Source organism: Desmodus rotundus, chromosome 7 (assembly GCF_022682495.2).
Source record: "Desmodus rotundus isolate HL8 chromosome 7, HLdesRot8A.1, whole genome shotgun sequence".
Taxonomy (NCBI): domain Eukaryota; kingdom Metazoa; phylum Chordata; class Mammalia; order Chiroptera; family Phyllostomidae; genus Desmodus; species Desmodus rotundus.
The window spans coordinates 14,996,639-15,021,016 of NC_071393.1; the positions used below are offsets into that span (position 1 = coordinate 14,996,639).

General features: G+C 48.5%; 1 protein-coding gene and 1 pseudogene across 3 annotated transcripts in view; one reads left to right on the forward strand and one right to left on the reverse strand.

Annotated features, from left to right (window-relative positions):
* The window catches only part of OSBP2 (oxysterol binding protein 2), a 117,167-nt gene that overhangs the window by 37,898 nt on the left and 54,891 nt on the right, over positions 1-24,378 (reverse strand). The window contains exon 1 of one of the 3 annotated variants that reach the window (XM_045200519.2): positions 15,715-15,819. The exons of the other annotated variants lie outside the window; for them this stretch is intronic. Within the exon in view, the coding sequence (XP_045056454.1) occupies positions 15,715-15,793 (79 nt within the window). The 5' untranslated portion in view covers positions 15,794-15,819. Of the gene's footprint in view, positions 1-15,714; positions 15,820-24,378 lie in introns of those variants that run through there. 3 annotated transcript variants of the gene reach the window in all.
* On the forward strand, positions 202-694 carry LOC112310423 (charged multivesicular body protein 1B2-like; annotated as a pseudogene).

Sequence of the window (24,378 nt, forward strand, 5' to 3'; positions counted from 1 at the left end):
AAACGCTCCTAGAATTACATATCTCATTTTAAAAATGCCCTTCAAAATAAAGGTAGAGAGCCGGCTGTGTGTAGAAACAGGAAGTGGGGTCGCAGACCTGGGTGCGCAGCTGGCGCAGGTCGGGCCGAGGATGGAACTCAGCGCCCGGCATCAAACCTGTGCCACTGCCCCAGGCTGTGGCCTCGCAAGAGTTGTGGGACAATGCCGAGTATGGAGAAGCACCTACTTAACTTGGAATTTGCTGGAAAGGAGCTTCATAGGAATGCCAAGAAATGCGGCAAAGAAAAGGCAGAAAAGGCCAAGATGAAACAGGGCATTCAGAAAGGCAACACAGAAGCCGCGGGAGCACACACCGAAAATGCAACCCGCCAGAAGAACCAAGAAATTAATTCCTTGGGAACGAATGCGGGTGGGTGCTGCGGCGACAAGGGGCTCGGTGACCAAGTCCGCGGCGCGCGCAGTGAAGTCTACGGATGCTGCCCCGATGGACAAATTTGCACACCGATGCAAAACACCGGACGTTCGAACGCAGCAAATGGAAGGCACAACGCGTAGCACTACCACCCTAACGCCACCACAAGCCCAAGCGGATGTGCTGCTTCAATAAAAGGCAGGCAAAGCTGGCCCTGATCTCAATGTGGAGCTACGCAGGGGCAGGACGCCTATCACAACCACTCGCTCGAGTGTGGTTTAAGGGACCGGCGCTCTGTTCACTTCCCCTGCCTCCGGAATATCTCGGGTGGGTACGCAGACGAGGGGCCCTGCATTTACACTACGAACGCCGTGTGTGGCAGAATGCCTGAGCACTGCAAGCGTCTTCTCTCCCCGTGCTGTACTTCCCACTTCTTTAAGATTACATGCCAGAGAGTGTCCACCTGGGCAGATGTTACAGCTTTGTGTATTCTGTCGAAAGGTGAGAGGGACCTTTTTTTTTTTTTGTAGATGACTTTGATCAAGCTAGCATTAGCTTGTTGTGTCTGAAACATCTTCCTCAAAAATCTAGCAATGAAGTACTACAGAAGAAAAGTGTAAAGGTTTCAGTTTCTTTTTGATTCAAAGGTGTTTTAAATCTCTGTATTCACGGGCTGCATAAAAATAAAGGCACGGACAACAGGGTTACTTGACATGCTTACACAGCCCACAGCCTCGGTTAGCGTCACGTGACAGGCAGCGCTATCTCTTGTGTTCGTTTTTGCAGTTCAAGCACAAATATGCAGTTGGCTTTTAGTCTGTGCCCATAGCTTTTGAATATAGATTATTATTGGGATTTATACTCAGTAATTTAATGACTATTGCTTGAATTTCTGAAATTAAAAAAAAATTCCATTGGTAATAGTACAATATAACTAGGGAAAAAGTCTACGAAATTAAAGAAATTAAGGTTTCCTCAGTTTTTAGATTTTTCTTTGTTAAATGTCATTGTTCTTAAGACTCAGAGAAATTTAATCTTTCATACCTTCAAATGAAATTGAAACACATTTTAAATGATTCTCCTATTTCTACTTTAGCCTTGGTATACTGTACCTTAAAAGATTAATTTACATGGTCTTATATCATTTACATTTTCCATAGGATTGTTGATTGCTTTTTGAGAATCTTGGCCTACATTTTTAAACCAACCAACAAAAAATAGCAAAGAAAACAAAATTGAATCAACTCAGTTGTAACTACCATAAACCTGGGTTATATGTGTTTGTTCTTTTTTTTTTTTAAAGATTTTATTTATTTATTTTTAGAGAGAGGGGAAGGGAGGGAGAAAGAGGGAGAGAAACATCCATGTGTGGTTACCTCTCACACGCCCCCTACTGGGGACCTGGTCTGCAACCCAGGCATGTGCCCTGACTGGGAATCGAACCAACAACACTTTGGTTTGCTGGCTGGCACTCAATCCACTGAGCCATATCAGTCAGAGCTGTCCTTTTATCTTAGGCGAAAACTCTTTAATAACTGGAAGGAATGAAGTATAAATGAATATTAGAATAAAATGTTTTGCCTAGCCATGTGAACCACTTCAGACCAATGGGAGCTGGTGTACAACACAGGGGGAGGGGACATAGAAAGTCCTAAGGTCAAAAGAAGACTAGACTCTGGAAGGCCAGGGTCCTTGGGGAAAAACATTTGATGGCCAACTGTACTACTTTCCATCGTCCCAGAAATATCTCTGCTTTACCCGACTAAAATGAACAAATACCTGCAACTTTCTGCTATAACAGCCTCAAATGTGGAGAGGTGACCAAGTTATATTTCAGCTAGTATACTGCTAATCTAGGCTAAGTAGGTAAGGTGTTTTTCATTACTTGCTGCATGATTGATCCATGTAAGACTTAGTATGTCATTAAATTCTACTGAAGAGCAGATCTATTTAGAAAACCTTTCCATAGTTAGGTCATAAATGCACTCAAGGTGTGATTATGGAGACTTGTTTACTGAGTGTTCACCATTCACATACGTTTCCTATTATAAATGAGAGTGTGTATAAGTGAAGATTATTGTCACTGGTTAATGAAATGAGAAATTTCTCTTTAAGTTTCAGATAAATCTATTTAACTTTCTTGGTAGTTGACTATATATGGTATGATCTCAGCGCGATACTCTTCCGTTTTGTTTACAGCCGATGCTGTGTCCTTTCTGCTGAAAGGGTAAGTTTGTTTATATTGGAAGATCCTGGGGAGGCACAGAAGAGGTCATTACCGACTACAGTATCTATGAAATAGAGTTCTCCTATTTTCCATTGGTGGAAATTGTAGCTTTTCTTCTGTTCAATTTAATAAAAATTGTTGAATTGTGAATTTGGCTTACTTAAATCTAGAAATGTAAGTGGTTCTGATCTAAAAATACTGTCCATAGTTTTGTTTAACAGCCATATCAGATTTGTTTTTAAAAAATATTATTACTTGATAAGATACCAAGTTTAACTTTTGGATTTATTATCATGAATATAATTAAATTTTTTTTAAATATATGAAGGTAAAATAAAGACGTGTTCGGGCAAATAAAACCTCAAGGAATTGTGGCTACCTGAACTTTAACCAAAAAAAAAAAAAAAAATGTTAAAGGAAGTTCTTCAATCTGAATGAAAACCATACCAAATGGAAACTGAGGTCCAGACAAAGGAAGAGAGAGTGCTAGAAAAGATAAGTATGTGAGTAAACACTAAAGATGCTGGTTTTCTCATTTTAAATGTTCATTTAAAGATAACTGACCATCTAGAGCAAGAAAAATGCTCTATATTGTATTGGAGGGTTTATTATCACCTTCAGGACACAGCAGGAAGGGGGGAGGCAATGCAAAGACATCACTGTAAGGCTCTTGCATTACAGCTGAAATGGTATATGCTTTGAAGGAAGCCTGAAATAAGCTAAAGATGTGTAGTGTGAACCTCAGAGCAATCGCTAAGAAAAGAAAGCTGTATAGTCATGAGCTAATAAAGGAACAGACATTAAATACTAAAAATAATATCCCAGATGTCAGGAAAAGAGAAAACACACATACAAAAAAATAGATTCGACCAAATAGCAAAATGGTAGATTTAAACCCAACCATATCAATAATTATACTAACTTAAAATGGTCTTGTGACAGGAAAGCTAGACTCCATTTTAAGAAAGTCATGACCAGCCATAAGCCGCCACGCTAACTTCCGCCTTCTGCTTCCGTTAGCGCCCACTTCCGCCTTGCACCGTGCTCCGCCCCACATTTGCGTGCCCATAGTAACGGTCAGCCCCTGCCTATATAAGCAGGCTTTTGTCTTGCCCTGGTGCCCAGAATTTGGAGACTGCCTCCTCTGGGTCCACATGCGTAAATAAACTCCACTTCGCTACCCCAGGACTTTGTCTGAGTCATTTGTCCCGGAACAGTCTCAACAATCTAATTAAAAGTCAGAGACTCAGACTGGATTAAAAAGCAAAGCAAGACTCACTGTATTCTATCTATAATAAAACCCCTTTAAATATAAAAGCATAGATAAAATAACTAACCATATGCTTTCTACATGAAACATACTGTAAATACATAGATACCAATGACTTAAGAGAAAAACATTGGAAAAAGAAACACAGGAACAGTAATTGCAAGAAAGCTGCATTGGCCTTATTAACATTCGAAAGAAGGCCTGAGGACACAGATAAAGAGGGTAGTTTCATGATGACAAAAGGAGCCCATTCATCAAGATGACACAAATTCCTGAATGTGCACGTACTAGTAACAGAGCTTGAAAGTACATGGAGCAAAACAGAAATGAATGGAGAATGAGAAATCCCCAATTACAGTTAAGAGATTTCAATACTCTCTTAACAACTGATAGAAACAGACAAAACAAATAAGGATTTAGAAGATGTGAGTCTTCCAGCATCCTTTATCAATTAACTTGACCTAATTGACATTTATAGAACACTATACACAACAGTGGCAGAATACACATTCTTTTCAACAATACATGAAATATTCACCAAGACAGAGCATACAATGGGCCATAAATCAGTCTCAAATTTAAAATGATAAAATGTACGTTCTCTGGCTACTACAGAATTAAACTAGAAAGCAATAACAAAAAGATAAGAAAAAATACCCAAGTACATGGAAATGAAAACACATACTTTGAAATAACTAACAGGTCAAATAATAAACCACAAGGGAAATTAGAAAACATCTTGAAGTAAATTATAAAGAAAATACAACAGATCAAAATTTATGGGATGCAGCTAAAGTGGCACTTGGAGGGAAATGCATAGCTTTAAATGCTTATTCAAGAAAACAGAAGAAGGGTTTAATTAATGATCTAAGTTTCTACCTTAAGGAGCTCCAAAAAGAAGACCAAATTATATTCAAAATGAGAAGAAGAAATAAAATTATAATGAGCAGAAATCAATGAAACAGAAAATAATAACAATGGAAAAAATTAAACTAAATTTTTAGTGATCTCATGTTGTTTTATTACAATTTACAGGGCACACTACAGAAAAAGTCAACTTTTCCTTGTTGTTAGCAGACAGGCTGTTAGAAACTGTTAGAAAAATCAACACTTATAATTATAAAGCACATCTAGATGCCCTGTAACTGAAAGGAGCCAAGATAGGAGTTTCTACTGCTAGAGACAGTTAAGTATGCTTTATTTTTCTGCCTGGCGCCTCTCCTTTGGAAAGATAAATGTCAAGTTCTCTTCTAATCCAGATGTCTGTTTAATGTAGTACAGAAATTTGGAGATAAGATGTTAGAAGTTAGATATCAAAATTTATGGCTATTTAGATATTAACTAGATATATGAGAAATTAGAATACTTTTTAATCATTTGACTCAATGATAAAATTGTCACTGAAATATGAAATAGCAATTTTTATTGCATTCTAATGCCCTTTAATAAACTTCATCATGAGAAAAATTCAAATGAAGTATGGAAAACTAAGAACTCTGAATACACTAATAAATAACTAAATAGGCAAATTAATTTCTAGAAGATATGAGATTTAACGTATTCAATGTAATCACAGAAAACATAACTAAGTTTGGGGTTGGGGTTAGGTTTGGCTACTTCCCTAAATTAGAGATTTCATTATTTTCTTAGCTGATTTTTCTGCATTCGCTGATCAATTTCCATTAATGGTCCTTCCAAGCGTCCAGAATATAGAAAGAGCTCACACAATTATAAAAAGACAAATAACTCCAATAAAAATAGACAAAGGATTTAAATAGACATTTCCCCAAAGAAGAAATAGAAATGGTCACTAAGCACGTGAAAAAATGCTCACCATGATCAGTCATTAGGGAAATGCAGAATCAAAACTACAAGCGATACTACTTCACATCCACTGGTAGGGCAGTAATAACAATATAGAAGTAAGTGTCGGCAAGGAGGTGGAGAAATTAGAACCCTGATACACTGCTGCCTGTACTAATGCAAAACGCTATGAAAACGGGTTGGCAGTCCCTTTAGAAGGCAGACCAGCAATCCCACTCTGAGGTGTCTCCGAATGAAAACGTGTGTTCACACGAAAACTTACACACGGGTGTTCACGGCAGCATTGTTCGTAAGTCCAGCCGAAAGGACTCCAATGCCCGTTAAGTGATGAACAGATAATGAAATGTGGTGTAAGCATACAATGGAATATCGCACAGCAGTGAAGGGAAACGAGGTACTCGTACACGCTGCAACTCGGACAAACCCTGAAAACATTCAGTAAAAGAAACCTGGCCCTAAAGGCCACACATCGCAGAGGTTCGCGCGTATGAAATACCCAGAATCGGCGCATCTACAGAGGTGACAAGTAGATCACTGGTTGTGTAAAGTTGGGGGTTGGTTGGTGGAGAGAGGGGGGCTGGGACTTACCGATCATGGGCACATGGTTTCTTTTCAGAGGGACAAAAATGGTCTGTAATGAGGTTGTGATGATAGTTGCACATCTGGGGTTATACTGCAAGGGGAAACTGTACCCTCTATATGAGTAATTTTACAGTATATAAATTATATTTCAATAAAGCTATTTTTTAAAAAGCGATACATTCACCAAAAGACATCATAAATAAAGTGATAAAAATACAAAGTAAAAGCTTACAGCTGACAAATGGTAGATATCCACATCATATAAAGACACAGAAGAAATACAGAAGAAAAAGACAGCACCCAACAGAAAAGCGCATTTCCCGAAGCAGAAACGTACCCAACAATAAAATGCTCATGCTATTTTGCTATCAGGAAAGTGCAAATGAAGGTGATACAAAAACGTCACTTAAGGGGTATTAGACTTGCAAGAACGCATTTCAGGGCCCAGTGTTGGAGACACGGCAGTCAAAGGAACTCACCCGCTGACGATGGGAAGCAGTGCGGCCACTTTGGGAAACAAAGTGGTCTTACTCCTTACAGCTCGTCATTCGTATACGCCACAGCCAGAAATGGCCCTCTGAGGTATACCCTTGGCAAACTTCTGCACATGTGTGCCTGGAAATGTGTACGGCAACGTTCACATCGCAGCAAAGTTCATTACTGCCGAGCATCGGAAGCATACCTAACGTCCGCCGACAGAGAAGGGTGAACGAGTTGTAATACAGTCACACAAAATATCAGAAGCGGTGGAAATGAAGGAACAACTGGTACACCCAACAGCACAGAGAAATCTCAGAAACGCAGTGTTCCAAGAAAAATTCAAGTCCTAAAAAATGCAGTTTAATTTTTATTTTGGCTAAAAGAAAAAAAATACCTAAACAATACACCCTCCCAACAAAATGACTGTGATAAAACTGTATTTTTTTAATAAGCAATCAAAAGTTTGGGAAGGGGAAGGTAAGAGAAAAGTGGGTGAGATGCTTCCTGTGCTGCCTGGCATGAGTAGGCAGAGAGGAGCAGAAGGGCCAGCTCTCCACCAGAAAAAGCTGGTAGGCGTCAAGGTAGGGGGCGGCGAATGTGGGCACAGAAACAGCCAGGGCTGAGAACACCAGGGAGGGTGCACAGCCAACACAGGTCAAGAGCAGCAGGGCCACTGGCTTCTGGCGGCCACAGGCAGCCCCACCAGAAGCCAGTCCATGCCTGGACCTGGAGTGGCCCTGGGGGAAAGCTAACACGTGGACTGAGCGCAGCTGGGCATCCACTTTCAAACTCCACTTCCAACTGGATGACTCCAGGGGATGGGGGAGTGTGGGCATCACAGGCACGTGATCCGTGCTGTCACCCGGGGGCTGAAGTCAGAGGGGCCCCACACTTGGTTTACTGCTCAGCTGTCTCTGTCTTAAAATCCTTACTTTTTGAACCAGGAACCTGGTAGATCCTGCTAGGGAATGACAGTCCCAGGGACCGCTTATCTGAGCCCTCCCCTCCAAGCAAAGTGCCAGCGGTGCCAGGGTTCCGAGAAGTCCTGTCTGGCTTGGGTTCCAGCCATATCCAACATAAACCAGCAACATTCATACTGCTTCCCTTTGGGTTTCCATACAAGGGCAGGAGAAGAGGCAGCTGATGGGCAATGGAAGGGAAACCACAAATAATAACTGAACTTGGGGGGGGGGGGAATTTTGTCCTGTTTTGATTAGTCAAATGCAAGTTAAAACACTAACAAGGCACAACTTTATGCCTGGTCAAAAATCACTCTCAGGACGAAGGAAGTCTAGTGCCGGGCAGGTGTCCACGCCCAGCCCCTAGAGCGTCATGGACCAGAACACTTCGGCCAAAGGGCAATGGGTGCCACAGGGAAGAAGTCACATCCCTGACGCAGTGATCACACACTTGGGAATTTGTCCCAGAAGGAAGAAACAAAGAAGAATGTTATACGCCAAAGATGCTCAGGCAGCAGTCGGGCTCTGACAATCTGGGAGGACCCGAAATGTCTAACAGGAGGAAAAGGCACTCCCCAGCCGTTGAACAGACACATATTGAGTCGGCAATACTGTGGGGAAGTGCTTAAGACACACAGTCATGTGAAAATGGCATACTTTTTTGAATCCCAATGATGTAGAAAGGATGCTCACATGAAGGAAAAATGCAGACTAAAAATAGAGACCTAAAAACAGTAACGGAGCTATGGAAAGACCATGATCTGAAACATCTGGAATTGCTGCCGGAACAGTAACTAACCCTTACAAATAATGAATGTTCACATGGAGGGGCAGAGGACTGCGCAGATGAACCTCTGAGTTTGGCCAAGAACAAAGTGTGCGTGCGTGTGTGTGTGTGTGTTTGGGGTAGGTGAGGGTGGGTTTGGGCAGGGAATTCCATCAGGCAGATGAGCAGCTGCCAAAGGCTCCAGGGGCCCACCCCATACAAACTGCTCTGCTTCTGAAATAAAAATATCCTGGGTGGAGGGGTGTCCCTGGGGGCTTGGCTGGCTGTCAGTTCTAGCCTCTCAGGAAAAACATCTGTCTCTAACCAGCTCCCACCTACAGCCAGGATGCTGGGCATGCCAGGCCCCGAGGGCTGCCCAAGGGCATTGCCGGGAGAGGGGGTTCTGTTCCCCAAGTCTGTGGCTTCCTTCCACCTCACCACACTGCTCAGCCTGAGCAGCTACTATTTCTGAAGATGTGCGTCAGGCCTCATTTCAACACACACGTCAGAGGGAAGCAGTACATAAAAGGAAATTCATCTCTGGCAGCCTGAAGCCCCTCTTCATCTTTATTCATATTGCTCATCTTATTTGATCAGATGCTGCTGCCAGTCTGAGCTGACTGCCACTTTACAGGAAAACCAGGTGTCCGAGGAATGACTCACGTCCACGGAGGGCGGTGCTGCGTGCTGTGCGACACTCCTTGATGAGGTCAGAGGGGAGGTGTGTGGAGAGCAAGCCTGTCTGTCAGTCCTGGGCAGGAGGGGCCTGGGGCTCCAGCCTGACCAACTCTGTCCTGCCAGGCTCCGGCTGCCCCTTTCTCCACAGTGGCTCAGAGGCCCCTCTCCCCATTTTCCTCACCACCTTGGGGCCTTCCCTCCCAGCTTCCCAGGGCCTTTCCATGCCCAGCTCCCACATTGGCCTGTGCCAAGCCCCCCGCAGGGTCACTTCTCTTAGCGTGGCACATGGGCAGCCCTCTCTCTCTGTCTGGAGGCCACAGAGGTCATTGATAATCCTCCAGACCCACCAAACTCTGCTCCTGATAAATGTTTCTATCAATAGGGCAGTTGCATGTGGTTGAGCAGGTTGCGATGGCACGTCCCTAGAAAGGACGCTCACAATAGACACTGTAGATTTTTTTTAACAACGTGGCAAACAAATGACAGAAGAGAGTATTGCTCTGACAGAGTCAGTATATTACCACAATTTCAGGAGAGGTGGGAGTAAAGGGTCTTGAGGAAGGAGTGCCCTTTTCTAAAGGGGCGCCAAGTGAGCCCATCACCGCCCTGCACAGCAACCTGTGAGCAAGTGAACCGGCTCCTGACAGAGCGCACTATGTTCTCTGGGTTCCTTGGGGCCACTGGTGGCAACAGATCCCTGTAGAAGCAGCTCAGGGCCTGTCACAGCCTCGTCACCCCCACACTACTAATACCCGCCTCACTGGCATGCTGTTGTTTGAGAAAATGGCCACAAGCGCACGGCCAGCTCCCATTCTCTGCTGCCCCCAAGGCAGAGGTCACTGCTGACCACGACCCCCTGTCCTCCCTCACAATCCAGCACAGTGATCCCCTTGCAACCCAGAGGCCCAGAGCTGGCACAGACATGAAGCCTCTTTGCAGAGGTGAGCTACAGCACAGCTAATCCAAAGCACCGGGGCGTGGTGGGGGGAGGCCTGCTCTGCCCACGTCTCCCTCCCCTCTGCCACCCTTCCTCTTGCCTTTAGCTCTCCACTCCCCCTACCTGTCTTCCTGCCCACATACAGGGACACCCTCATGCCTGCATGTGTGGTCCTCCTCAGTGCCTCCAACATGCTGCTCCCTTAACCTAGGACACCCTTGCACGTAGCCCACCCAACCCATCCCCTGAGATACTGGCCCGCAGTGGGTCCCCATGCTGGGCTCCATGCCCACTTCTCTGCCCCCTGGTGGCGCCTTTCCTCAGAGCTTGTGGGCTCCTGTGCACTTCAGATTGCATGTACCTTCTCAAATCTTCTCTCTGTGGTGTGACCAGCACCTCCTGGGCTCTGAGTCTGGCCAGCCAGGGTCATGCCCCATCATCTGTTCACTGGTGTGGGGAGATCAGAAGGATGCTGGCTAGGCTGTAGCCCCTCTGGGTTCCTGTCACCTGGCTGTGGATGCTGTGTACCCCACATTGAAACTTCCCCCTGGTATTTAGCCTCTTTCCACAAGAAATCCCCCCAAATCACCACGGTTGACATGCCCCAGGTTCTGCCCCAGAAATCGAGCCCCCAGCCCCACCCACTGTGGCCTCCGCTCAGCCAGGCTCCTTGAGAGTCTGGCATATTCCCCGCCCGTGGTCAGTGCTGGCAGAGCGTGCAGGCTCCGGTCCTACCTTTGCCTGTGGGATCTTAGGAAAGTCGCCTCTTTCCCTTTAGCACAGTTTCCCCCACGGTAGAGTGACATGGCTATCACCGGTTTACTCACAACCACTGATGAAGCCCCCTCACGTGTGCCAAGGGGCACGTGCTCCAAGGCAGCCTGGCTTCACCAGACGAGATGTTGGAGTGGCCTCTGCCGCATCACCCCCAGGTCTCATCTGGCTCCGGAGTCTAGACTTGTGCCAGGCGCAAGAGCCCATGGCTGCCTTGGCAGGCTGGCTCACCGAAACTGTCCTTAGCCTCTGTGAAACCTACAGTGGTAAAACACCGCTCCGCCACCTTGTGTCACAAGGTGCCTCCGTGTGAAACAATCTGCACGCACACGAGGGTAGTGGGCGAGACCCACAAAGTGACGATCATAATAATGTGCAACTGCCATGTGCCAGGAAGAGGCAGGGGCTCCTATCCGTTACTGCTGTCAGGTTAATTCACCAGGTAGAATTCTCACCTGTAGAACCCTACAGGCAAGCAGACAGAGGACCCAGCAGGTGACATGTCTATGAGAGACTGTCACATGTCCAGGTATCATACCAAGTAACAGTGAACTCTTATGAGGCGAGATGTACTTCCCCTCCCTGGGTGCAGAAAGGACTAAACGAGGTAGGTGCTACCCTGAAGCCTCCTTTCCATAAGCCACACATTGCCTCCACAGCCGACGGAGCTCAAGCCCCTTCTTGCCCACTTGTCCTTTATGGTCCAGCCCACCAGTGGGGGTCACTCCCACCTCTCACCTGTCATGAGGCCCTGACACCTCACTCAAACCTAACTGAGCACCTGTCTGCCCCTGTCCTCCACTTGCCTACTCATCCTCATCCTCCAACACCCAGCTGGGTGTCACCTCCTCCAGGAAGCTCTTTGCGATGCCTCGGTTTACCTAAGAGCCTCCACCTCCCACATCTCTGAGCTCCCCCAAGTTGTTCTAAGGGAGCCATTCACTATAATGGGACCAGAGAGGGGAGGCAGGACAGACTCTACCCACTGTTCCAATCCTGAGTTGGGGAGAGTCCCAGTGAATCAGGAGAAACCCCAGCTGGAAGGGAAAAACACCAGCCAAGCATGTGCTTGCCACTTGTCCTCAGATGGCCCTTCCCTCTGTTCACATCTATGCTGGTAGGTTGGTTATGGAATGGCAATTATGCAAAAGTGCTGAGTGCTGCAGGTGGTGGTTGGGGCACATCACAGACACAGGTGAGACCTGGCTTCCACCTGTGGGGACATACAGCCTCAGAAGAGAGAACTTGCATTCAAACAACCCAGGCTGCTGCAGAAGGGAGGCCAGGAGAGGTCTGAGGAAAGGGGTCACTGCCAGCCTTGCGGGTAGGGAAAGTTTCAGGAGGAGCTGAAATGGGCACTGGGCCTGCAAGGATGGATTTATTAAAATGTGAGGGATAGGCAAGGACATCTGGCCAAATGGGCAGAGCAGAGTACTTTGACGCCAGGCCTGGTGAGGCGGCAGATGCTGATCCCCTGGCACCAGAAGGCTACTCTGCATACCCATGGAAGGTGGCTAGAGCAGAGAGCCAGTCCCTCACTTCAGGCATTAGTCCTTCTTCCCAAGGACTCCAGCAGACGTCAACAGCAGGGAATGTGACAGCAGACACCCTGGCAAGCCAGGCCCAAGAGGACCCTACCTGTAAATTTTTGAAGGACGCTACACCCAAGTCTCAGCTGATGTTCCATGAGGCTCCTTCTCTGAGAACGGCGCCTGTTCCAAGCCACAAAGATGCAACCCCACCCCCTCTCAAAACAGGCCCTCAGACCATTCAAGTACCTGGCACTCATATCCCCGATCCCTCCTGTTCCCCTGCCAAGCTCAGTCCAGCAATCTACGTAACAAAAAGTGCTGCCAGTCGGAACATGGAGGCTGGCTGGTGGGCACACAGCAGCTCTTTGAGGTCCCAAATTAGAAAGTGGCGACCTTAGCACTGTCATAAGCAGGGATGCCCAAGGCCACCTGACCCTGACCTATGATGAGGCCAGGGTGAGGGGTCCCTATCATCTGCAAGTTCAGAGCTTTACAATCTGACCGGAAAAGATGCAGAGGTCCTAGACACATCTGTCTGTGTGTGCATGCACACACAGGCCAAGCAGTGAGCTGCCAAGGGCTGAATTCAGAGCTTACAAGAGACCCAAATGGGCATTTCCCCATTTGCGGTGCCTGGCTCTGTTTGGAGGGGAGAGGGGCAGGGAGGGAGGGAGGGAGGGAGGGAGAGGTGGAGAGAGAGACTGATTAATTAGTAGTTTTAGATACACATATTATCCCATTTCAACCTTCCAGCTAGGTAAGTAGGCTTAATACCATCTTTTAGATGAGGAAATTGAAGCTCAAAAAGGCTAAGAAGCTAGCTGAAGGTCAGGCAGGTGGTGGAGGAGCAGTTTGAATATGCCACTGCCCACTGAGGAGCAGCCTCCTATCAACAGACCTGTCCCCAGGGCTGAGAGCAGGGCGGAGGCCAGTCCTTCTCAATTTATGGGGGTGGGGGCAACTGAGGCCCACAGAGGGGCGGGGATTTGCTCATAGCCACACAGCCTGGCAGCTGTCTGGGCAAGAACCCAGGTCCCCTGATGCCTTAGCTACGCTACGGGACCTCCAGAGTAACAGCCCACGTGATGGACCTTGGTTAAGCCCCAATGCCATCCTGCCATTGAAATGGTCACTGGCTGGACTTCAGTCCCCAGGCTGCAAGCCCAGCTCCCTCCGACCTGCACGAAGGGGGGCTCAGGGGTATGACACAGTCTCACTGGGACCCTGTTCTACGGGGAAATTTGTCTGGAGTGACCTCTCATCCCAATACCTTTCCCTGTGTCTGGTAAGAGGAGGCCCTTCGCATCCCATTTGCATGCTGGGGGCATAGGCCCCACCCCCATGCTTGCCACACCCGCAGTGTGAGGGGCCAGGAGGCTCCCACCTCCCAAAGCTGACAGCTAGCCAGCTCCTACAGCCTCTCTCGCTCTTTAGTTGCCAAGGTATATAGGCATTGTCCTGCCTGAGTGTTTAAAATATGTATTTTGGCCAACATTTAAACACTGAGAGATTCCCAGTTTCTCCTGAAAACTCCTCCATTCTGGACTTCCTAGGCGCCCTTCACACAAGGTGCCCAAGGGAGACACTCTGTAGATCGCCCCTGGGCCTCCTCCTGCCACACAGCAAGCTCTGCTCCGGGCCCTTGTCTGAGCACTAGGCCCAACACACCTCCTCCTTGAATCCCTCGTCCCCAGACCTACTGTGCAGAGGGGGACAGTGACAAGAGGGTTAGGAAGGCAGGCCTGGCCCGGAGGGTCTGGCAATCAAATCGGTTGCCCTGTCACCATTCTTCAGGTGCGACTGCCTCGGTCCCGCCTGACAAAGGTGGACATCCCTCCCACAACCAGGCAGAAAATACGTAGATCCCAGTCCCGATGCTTCTTGGTAGCAGCAAATCTTCCAGAGAACGGCAACCAGGAAAATCACCAGGCAGGACGAAAGAAGAAAAGCCTTTTAATGCCTAGCTGATGCATACTTTCTGTTCTTTTCTTTTTTCTAACTCCAAACTTCCTCCTCAGAATAAATCCACCCAAACAACAGGAACATACATCATTTAAACTCTGCATAAGGAACACAACTGCATTAGAAATGACACTATATCCCACACGAGAACTGGAAATCACGGTCAATCGTACTTGGGACAAAATTCACTTGCAAGTTTCTGTAAAGGATTAAGACAGAGCCATGGGATCAGCCTCCCATGAGATAAATCTCCAGGGTTTACAATTACAAACACCCTAAGACTTCGGATGGTTTTTTCAGGAGAGTTTGCATGGTTAAACCTGACTCCAGGGCTCCTGCACTGGGCCAGGGCCTTAGGAAGCTATCGTTAGCGTGACTGACTAGCAAAAGTTTGTCAGCAGGCAAAGCTAATTACAAGTTTTATTACAGATCAGAGGGTGTTAATGTCTAAAAGAAGCCGCTTTTAATAAATTAGTGGTAAGTAAAACGAACTCTGTCTTTTAAGTCTGCAGGTCAAAGAACCCTGATTTTCCCTTAGACTTTCAACGTATAATAGAAACACTCATTAAGGTAAACACAGCAAGTTTCACTCATGCAAAATCTCCAGTAATGAAGGCTTCAAGATTCAGGAATTTCAAGCCAGTGCTTAATGAGTTTGCTTTAATCAACAGCTAAGCCCCACCCCTCTACCCCCCCCCCCCAAATGCTGACAAGGGGCTCTCAGGCAATCAATTGTGCCTGCAACACCCTGAGACTGTCATTCCGGACCACTATCCCTCAAGAGGGCATCCTCAGGGCTGGCCATTGCTCAAACCCAGGCAGCCACTTACAGTGACTCTTCCGATCTGTCACAGCTCGCTCAAAGGGCAAAGGGGAGGGGGCTGGGCCATGCACCCAGCACGGCTGACAGCTCAGGTAACCCCAGGACAAGGCCATTGCGGCCAAAGCAGCCATTCTGCCCAGGCTCCAGGACGTGCGGGCCCCAAGCAGACTCATGGGCGGATTAAACACGGACTGCCGCTTCCCCCTTCTTTTAAGAAAGCTCCGGATTACATTTCGGTTCCTTTCTAGGGAGGTGAATTAGACAGACACGTCTATAGCTGCAGCCCCCTCTCAATGCCCTGCGCTTAAAGGGAAACCTCTAAGCACACACCAGCGAGGTACCAGGACAGGGGTTCCCCGAGGCTCCCCGTACTCCCCACGCCACGAGGGAGTGACATAAGAAGCTCGCGTGGATTGATCATGCAGCAAGCCTGGTGCCGGGAATGCGGGGGGACCTGGGCCTCTGGGCGGAAGCGGGGCAACACTAACCCTTCTTAAATTTATTCAGGCAGCCGGAGCTGCAGAAGGAGCGCACGGAGGCCGTCTCCCAGCAGCCGCGTCCCTTCATCCCCGCGGCGGGGCGGCCTCCGAGCAGTCGGGCGCTACATGGCTCCGGGCCCAGGGACTCGCACAGATGCACAGCTCGGTGGGCCGCCCGGCGGAGGCGGCCGGCACTCTGGGTCCCAGCGCCGCGTTACCACAATGCACCACTGCCGCCCGCCACCCGAACGAGCCCGTTAACCCCGTCCGCGCCGCGGGAGCCAAGTGGAGCACGAGCCACACAGCGGCCGCCCCCTTCTCCTCCCCTGAGAGTGCCAGTGCGGCCTCCGCCCCCCCTCCCACAGCGAACCCCAAGGCACCCCAGCGCCAGGCGGGCTCCCCATTTAAACGTCACAGCTAATGGGAAAATCTGAGCAAAGGTGCCGCCCCGCTGCAGCAGCAGGCTTGGCATTGCTTTCTTTCAAAGGGAAAGTTGCCCTTGAGAGCACGTGGGAAATGGAGATGGCTGGGGCCCTGATGATCATTCCAGGAAATCAGGGTCACCCATGATTCCGCTGCAGTAGCTGGTGCACCTGTGTCCCACCACCTGCAGCTACCTGGCCACTGTCGTGGAAGAAGGCAACAGGCGGGGCCCCAGGGAACTGGGCTCCCTTGGCGCCGCTACCACAGGGCTGTGGGCATCTGGGGACAAATGTCTGTCTCCGCCCAGACCTCCCTGAACACAACAGGCCTGTCCAGCTGCTCACAGGACTTCTCCAAGGGACATGTGATGGGCATCAAAGGCATCAAAAACCCGACTCTCCAAATCTGAGCCCCCAATGTGCCCCAGCTTCCCCCTAGTCCTCCCCACCTCAGCTAGCGAGCAGCAGTGCCACCCTCCTCCTGCTCCTGACAGAAACCTTGGAGTCATCTTTGACCCTTTTCTGTCTTAGACCCACCTCCAAGCTGGTTAACACATCCTGACAGCTGTACCCTTAGAGCGCGGCCAGGATCCATTCCCTTCTCCCCCCACACTCCACCCCCAGCCACCCGCACTGCTGCCACCGAGGCCTGACAAGCCACCATCACGCCTATGGACTGTTCCAGAGCCTCCCCTCAGGTCTCCTACTTCCACTCAGCGCCCCACCACCTCCCTAGACTATGCTCAACAGTCTAGGGGACAAACAGACCCTGTTCCAAAGTACGTCAGACTCTGTCACTCCTCCCCTCTGTGGTCCATCCTGTTCCCCTCCCTCTCTCTGCTGATCACACTGACATCTTGGCTTGAACAGACAGCTGCTGCAAGGCAGTCCCAGCTGGGACCAGCCCCAGTCCTTGGCCTTGGCCCCCACCTCACTCTGCCCTGATTACGTCTTTCCCACTGGACTGCAGACTCCGAGCCCCAGCATTGGGGTTTAGCCATTGTCCCACCCCCAACAAAGCAACCCCCAACTCCCCCCCAAAACACCACCACCTCACAGGAGGCTCAGTCAATGGAATTTATCAACTGTAATGTACTGAAATTGAATCAATTTTCTGCAATTTAAAGGTTTTCATATATTCAATGAGCTCCTATTATAACGTGTAATAATAGACTCAGACAAGACAGAGTTGGGCCCATTTGTCCTGTCCAGGTCTTTGAAGCAACTGAGCATTCCTTCCACCTACAGAATTAATCCTTAGCAACTGCATTAAGAGTCACTGTCCCAGGCGATATAAGGCATTTAGCCACTCTAGGTCTTGGTTTTTTTGGCTACAAAAGGAAGACCATCATTTGGATGCAAACGGTAACCAGTGATGGAGTGCTGACTGAATGCAGGGCTGTTAGCTTCACCTGCATTTCCTCATTTAATCCCCGCAGAACAGCTCTGTTTCCTCTTTTACAGATGAGGAAACCACGGCTGGGAGGTGAAGTGACTTGCCCAGGATCAACACGCTTGTGAGACAGGACAGTAAGAAAGTAGGAAAATTCCTTGGCAAGGGGAATAGGGAAACTGAGGCAGGTAGCGAACACAGTGGCTGAGCAACTTATAGCCAGAATCAAACGTCACCTCCCTAGAGATAACATCTAGGCCTCGGTTGTATTTCAGCTCCAGGCCCAGAAAAGCAGCAAAACCAGGCAGACAATGCTAGAGCCAAACGCAGGGACGGAAGACCCCTGCCCTGTCGTTGGCCAATCAGTGGGGACCATGACCCTGAAAGGGCACACCTGGAGAACTGAGGAATATTCTACTGGAACCCTCCCCTGAGACCTCCCCTAAGATTCCTGCCAGCAAGAGAGAGAGAAAAGCCTCAGGACAGAGGACCCAGGGCAAGTGCTCTCCCTGTGGGGTGCAGCCCGTGCTGCTGGCACTTGGCACTTGCCTCTCCTTCATCTTCCTCCACTTCTTTCCTCGAGGGTACATGTCTCCTAAACTCTCGCAGGGGTGTCCAACCTTTTGGCATCACTGGCCCACACTGGAAGAAGAAGAGTTGTCTTGGGCCACACATTAAATACACACACACTGAAAATTGATGAGCAAAAAAACGTTTTAAGTAAATTTACGATTTTGCATTGGGCGCATTCATAGCCATTCTGGGCTGCATGTGGCCCACAGGCCGAGGGTTGGACACCCTTGCAGGCAACGGGCAGCTGGCAGCATGTCCCAGGCTAATCCCCTGAACCTGTGCCCAAAGCCCCCTTTCCTCTGACTTCCTGGTGAGCTAAGGCAGCCCAGCCTAGGCTCTCCTGTTGCTTCTTCTGTGCTAAGCCCTTCCTTGTTTCTTTGTCCCCAGGTGAAATAAATGTATGCTCCCACACAGTGGGTTCTTGAGCCCACTGACCGGCCCTGGGCAGACCCACTTAGGGCCAGGCCCCTGTCCGGTAACACTTGGAATTGGCCTGTTCTGGCTGATCCTGGAGGCCACATTCCAAATCATGCCCTGTGGGGTCCCCTAAGCAGAAAATTGCTTCCTGGGCTGCCAGGGACCTCATGAGGAAAAATGAGGTGAGACTAGAGGAGTGTCCTCAGTGCTTTGGGAAATGCTCACACACATACAGGTGATTTTCACAGGACTCACATGGGCAAGAATGCATCCGACCCAGAATATTTAATGAGACACGCTGAGTATCATGGGATCTGGAAGCTGGAAGAATCTTTTGAACGCATGGCTGTGCCCCGTCTCAGAGCTGAGGAAGGGGAGGGCAGAGGGGCTGCGTGCCTTGTGGTGTTCTCACAGCAAGTCAACGCTGCGGTCACTGACGCTATCTCTTTTGTCTCCCTACCCTCACCGACAGCCATGGCGGCCTGACAGCTGTGTCGTGGAGAAAATAGGGAACAACAGCCAGCCAGGAGGAAACTAAAACAGTAAAGAAAAATAGGAAAGCAGGTCATGCAGTCTTACTAAGGCAAACACACACAACGTCTCCTGTCTATGTAATTATTTTAAGCTATAAGTCACATCAAACAGTGATCAGATTCTGCTCATGTGAAATACTTAAAAATCTACAACCTAGCTTAACGGGCACCCAAAAGGGTGCCAATTTGTCCTTAAAGAAGAAGATACATTAGTTGGAAAGTCTTAGTTACCCAGCAGCAAGAAAGCCGAGAGGCCGAGCGTATGATGACCAATGGATAGTTCCAGGTGTTCTGCTGACTGCCCTGGGCCTCATATAGTTTCCCTCCCATCCCCTTGCAGGTGACGCTGAACCCCATCCCCTCACCTGCCCCCCATCTGCCTGCATGCATGGAAGGCATCTTTTGAACAGGTCCAGGAAAAAGACCCCCAACACTAAACACGACCTTCTAAAGCCAACTCTGCAACCTTCCTGAGGTCCACTCACCCCAAATACCCTGCGCTGGCAACGCTGAAGGCAGCTGCAACCCTCCTTCGAAGCTCTATCTGACCCCGCACCCAGACTACAGGATTTGGTCACTTCAAAGTCCTTGGTTTCCCTTTCCTGTCTACAGTGACCACTTCTCTGGTCAGGTCCCACCTGGGTGCTGCTGCTGCAACAGCCTCCCTAGCGACCAGGCTCCCCATTCTCACTTGCTGCCTGAACACTGTTAATCAGCTTCAGCTTCCAATGTCTTCCCACCTTCGCTCAATAACATGGCGCACACACACTCAACTGAAATTCACATAACCATATCCGTGTGTGTCTGCGGGTGGGTGTATCTGTTGCCCAAACCAGTACTGGAAACTAGCATGAGGGCAGGGGAGGGAGGAGAGCCCATGGCAGTGCACGAGGAGAACCACAAGCAAGTCCACGCCCTTCAGCCCTGGGTACATGATGGGAAAGGAGCACAAGCCTCCATGTCCAATGTCATTTGTCCCAAAAACCTAGAAGCAACCTAAGAGTCTAACAGGAGGTGAATGTTTATTTTGTCAACTTCACGAATATTACGGAGCCATTTAGACTTACGTATGTGATGGCTCTGCAGAAAGAAGAAACTGTGCTTAAAAAACAAAATACAGAGATGAGAAAGGCAAATCATGCAACAGAGTATAATGTAAAAACTATGCATCTATAGAAATGTTAAAATAATAGGACCACAGGCGTGTTTCCTTGAGTCCGGGCTGCCGGAATGCCCTGGGCTCCTTTCTTTCCCAGGACCTAGCACGCCCTGCTGTAGGTTCCAACTCTCCCATGACAGACTGTGAACTCCTTGATGGCAGACACTGTGGTCTCTTCTCACTGTTCTCAGCCTGCAGTGTGGCCCAGCCCATGGGAGTCCCGCACTGAATGAATGAGCGTGGGAATAAACACATCGCACCAATGGATTAATGAACTGACGGATGAAAGCAACTTAAGTTTCTCACCAGAAGCCCTGTTTGGCCCCACCTTCACACCCACCCCGCTTTCTTGCCTTCCTGAGCCTTCCATCACTGCCCCCCTCCCAACCTTCTTCTGCATGACACCATGCAGTCCCTTCTGCTCCGCACCACTGCCCTTGACTGGACCTTGACTGCACCACACAGAGGTGAGCACAGGCTGGGGAGTTCTGCAGGGCCAAGGTCTGATGGTGGCTTCCGGACCCAAGTTGGCCACAGCCCTCCACCACTGCGGGAATTAAAGACCTTTGCTTCTCCCTCTGGGCCTCAGGCCATCACTAGCAAGGGGCTTGGGTGTACAGGAGAGAGGCACTGACCTTCTCTGTGTTGTCTGATCATTTGAGTGCTCCAAGGGTCTATCTAGCACACAAGTTCCTTGTGGGGGGATCTTAAGAACGAAGCCCTTTTAAAACAGCAATTTCTAAGAATAGCCCTGCATAGATGCCGACTGCCATCCTCTTTAATAAATGACTCTGCACCGAAGCCAAAGAAGTAATTTGAGAGCAATTTATGATAATGTGTTGCTAGCCAATTAAAGTAAACTTCCGAGGGAAAAAAATTGCAATGTATCATTGATCATTTTAGATCAGAAAAATAGATTGGGGGAAAGGGTACCATTCAAGTGAGACAGATTTCACTAGGGATGAAGCCTAGGCCTGACCCTGCCCGTTGTGTGTGCCCTCTGTTGCTAGGGGCAGTTGGAGAGGTGGAGGCCCCCTTTCTGGGACCCGAGGCTGGCAGGCTTTGCTCTGGGGTGAGCCAGGGGCTGCATGGCATCCCTGCACATGTGTTTGGAAGGGGTGGCCTGCCTGAGAACCAGGTCACCCGGAGACCTGGAAACAACCCTTGTCAGGTCCCGCCAGGGAGCTCTGAGGACTCCAGACTCTTCTCAGCCCCATCTGCTCCCAGAAGTGACAGGTCCAGCTGGCTGCCTCCGATGGCTCATGTCTGTTATTGACCCAAAGGCCTTTTGCTCGTTGAAGTCTAAATATTCCTTGCACCAACGAACTCCTCAAGATATCAAAGAGTTGGTATTCCCCAAGGGACTACTACCCATTTGTCTAGACTGCAAGGATTCCCTTTTTTTAAAGATTTTACTTATTTTTAGAGAGAAGGGAAGGGAGGAAGAAATAGAAGAGGAGAACATCAATGTGTGAGAGAAACATCCATCGGCTGCCTCTCACATGTCCCCAACCAGGGACCTGGATCGCAACCCAGGCACGTGCCCTGACTGGGAATCAAACGGGCAGCCCTTCGGTTTGTAGGCTGGCGCTCAATCCACTGATTTCTATTTTTTTAAAGAAAGTGACAACAAAAAGAATTGAAAATACAAATCTATTGCAGAATGTCGTTCTTTCTTTGCTGGTTATTAAAGAAGCACACATTAAAGCAACCTTGAGGTGGGCACCCTTCGTATACTCAAATGGTCAAAATGTATTAACAGCTGATGCCAGTGACAGTCCAGCGAAGCTGGCATGGTCACTCCTTGTTGGTGGCATGGGACTTCGGTATGCTAATTCCGTAAAGAGATGTTATAGCTCGTCAAGGTACCGTGAGGCTGCTGCTGCCCTTACCTCAGTGACCCGACTCCTGGGAGGTTTTCCTCAGAAAGTGATTCAAGAGAAGCAAAGAGCTTCCCATACAAAGACATTCACTGCATCGCTGTCTATAACATCACAGATGGGAAATTCAAATGCTCGACAGCTGGAGGATGCGTCCGAACATTAGAGTGCATCGACCTGGTGGACCAGTATGCCGCCATTCAAATGACCATTACAAAGACAGGGACACTGCTGGCTACAGTGCGGGTGAAAAAGGCAGAGCGTGAAGTGCCACGTTTACTGTGATGCCGAAGACGTGAAATATAAGCGTACGTCAGAGGGGAGAGGGTACCGTGCACACATCAAAACCAGTTTTGTGAAGGTGTGAGATTATTGGAGAATTTCCTGCATTCCAAATGTTCTTTTTCTTACTATGCAGTCTTCCCCACAAAAACGGCAGCAGTTGAACAAGCTGCATTCAGTCAGTTGAATTATTATTTGAAATCCTTTTCCAAGGGGACAAAGGAGGTACAGAAGAGTCAGCTGGGAGTTGGTACCCTGTGCAAGAAGCATGAGTTATGGGGCCACAGGAAGACAATCAGCCAGCAGGAAGTCAGGGCAGTGGAACCAAAACAGTCTTAACATCAGTCAGGCTGCCTTGGGGGGCAGGGCGGGTGGAGAGCCTGAGCTTAGGGGTCAAATACATGGGCCTGAGTTCAGATCGGCAACCCACTTACTAAGTGACTTGAAGCAAGTGCAGGAGCCTCCCTGAGCCTTAATGCCCTGATTCTCACCCAGACCAGTGCCGTCTCCCTGTTACCGGCCGACTGAGCGCCCCCCAATTCATATGTTGAAGCCCGAACTTGCATTACCTCAGAATGTGAATGTATCTGGAGATGGGTCTTTGAAGAGGTGATGAAGGTAAAATGAGGTCACATGGGTGGGCCCTGATCCAAGATGACCAATGTCCTTATAAGAAGAGGAGATTAAGACACATCCAAGGGACGACCACGTGAGGAGACAATGAGAAGGTGGCCATCAGCAAGCCATGGAGAGAGAGGCCTCAGTAGAAACCAAACCTGTTGATAATCCTGAACTTCTGGCCTCCAGAACTGTGAGAAAAAAATATTTTGGATGTGACAGCCACCCAGCCCATGGTACTTGGTATGGCAGCTCAAGCACACACATACACTTCCCTTGGCAGAGCCATGGGCTGACATCCCCAGCACAGGCATGCCCTCAGAAAACACCTGGGAAGGGGAGCCACGTCTGGGACAGGGCACTGAGGCCCTGAAAACCACTGCCTGGGACGAGACGTGTGCTGAAGCAGCGGATCTCCATGTCCATCAGTAAATTCATTCAACTGTGACGTTCAGAACGGCTATGTGGCTCTGTCCAAGCTTCTGTCGTGATCCCTGCGGCAGCTGGGGGCGAGGTTGGGCAGGAGGGGACTAATGGGGTTGGCAAAGTTGAAGTTCAGTGAAGTTAAGGAGTTTTGATCAAAGAGCAAACAGACCAGAGAAGGGTCAAGAATGCAACGTTACAAACCTCCAAGCTCCATTTTTCCGTACTATTGAAAAAATGAGCCTCTGAGTGACGGATCTTCCAACATAAGTGTTTGGGAATTCCCATAGCACCACAGCCACCATACACAGAGTTAAAAGATAGGCAACAAAGGGAAAATTACTTGCAAAATAACCAGAACTTAGAAAGAGCTCCTATAACTCAGTATAAAAGAAATACAAATATCTAAACAGTAGAATGGCAATGGATATGAATATACAAGTCCCAAAATATATATGCCTTGTCAATAAATAGATAAAAGTATATTCAGGCTCATTGGTAATAAGGGAAATGGAAAACAGAGCAAGGAAATGCCTTTCCATTCAGCCATCAGAGGAACAAGAGTAAAAGGAACAATGGGCTAGCCTCTGTGGACAAATCCACACTGTTGGGAGACATAAACGCGTTCATTCTTTTTAGCCTACAGTTTGAAAGTGTCTGCTGAATTTGCCACGGGCATGCCTTGTAGCCTCGCAATTCCACGCCCAGCAATCTACGCTATGGATAAACGTACACGCACGTGCTCGAAGAGGCATGTGCACGAAGGTCCCTAAGAGCGCTCTCTGGAATAATGATAACACGTAAAGAACCTAACTGTCCATCAAGAGGGAAACGATTAAACAAATTATGATGCGCTACAGAATTCTATCGATTTAGTTTTAAAACGAGAGAGGTCTATTTGTATTGACGTGTAAAGATCTCAGATACATTGGTAAGGGAGAAGGCAAGCTTCTTATCAACATGCAGGACTCGA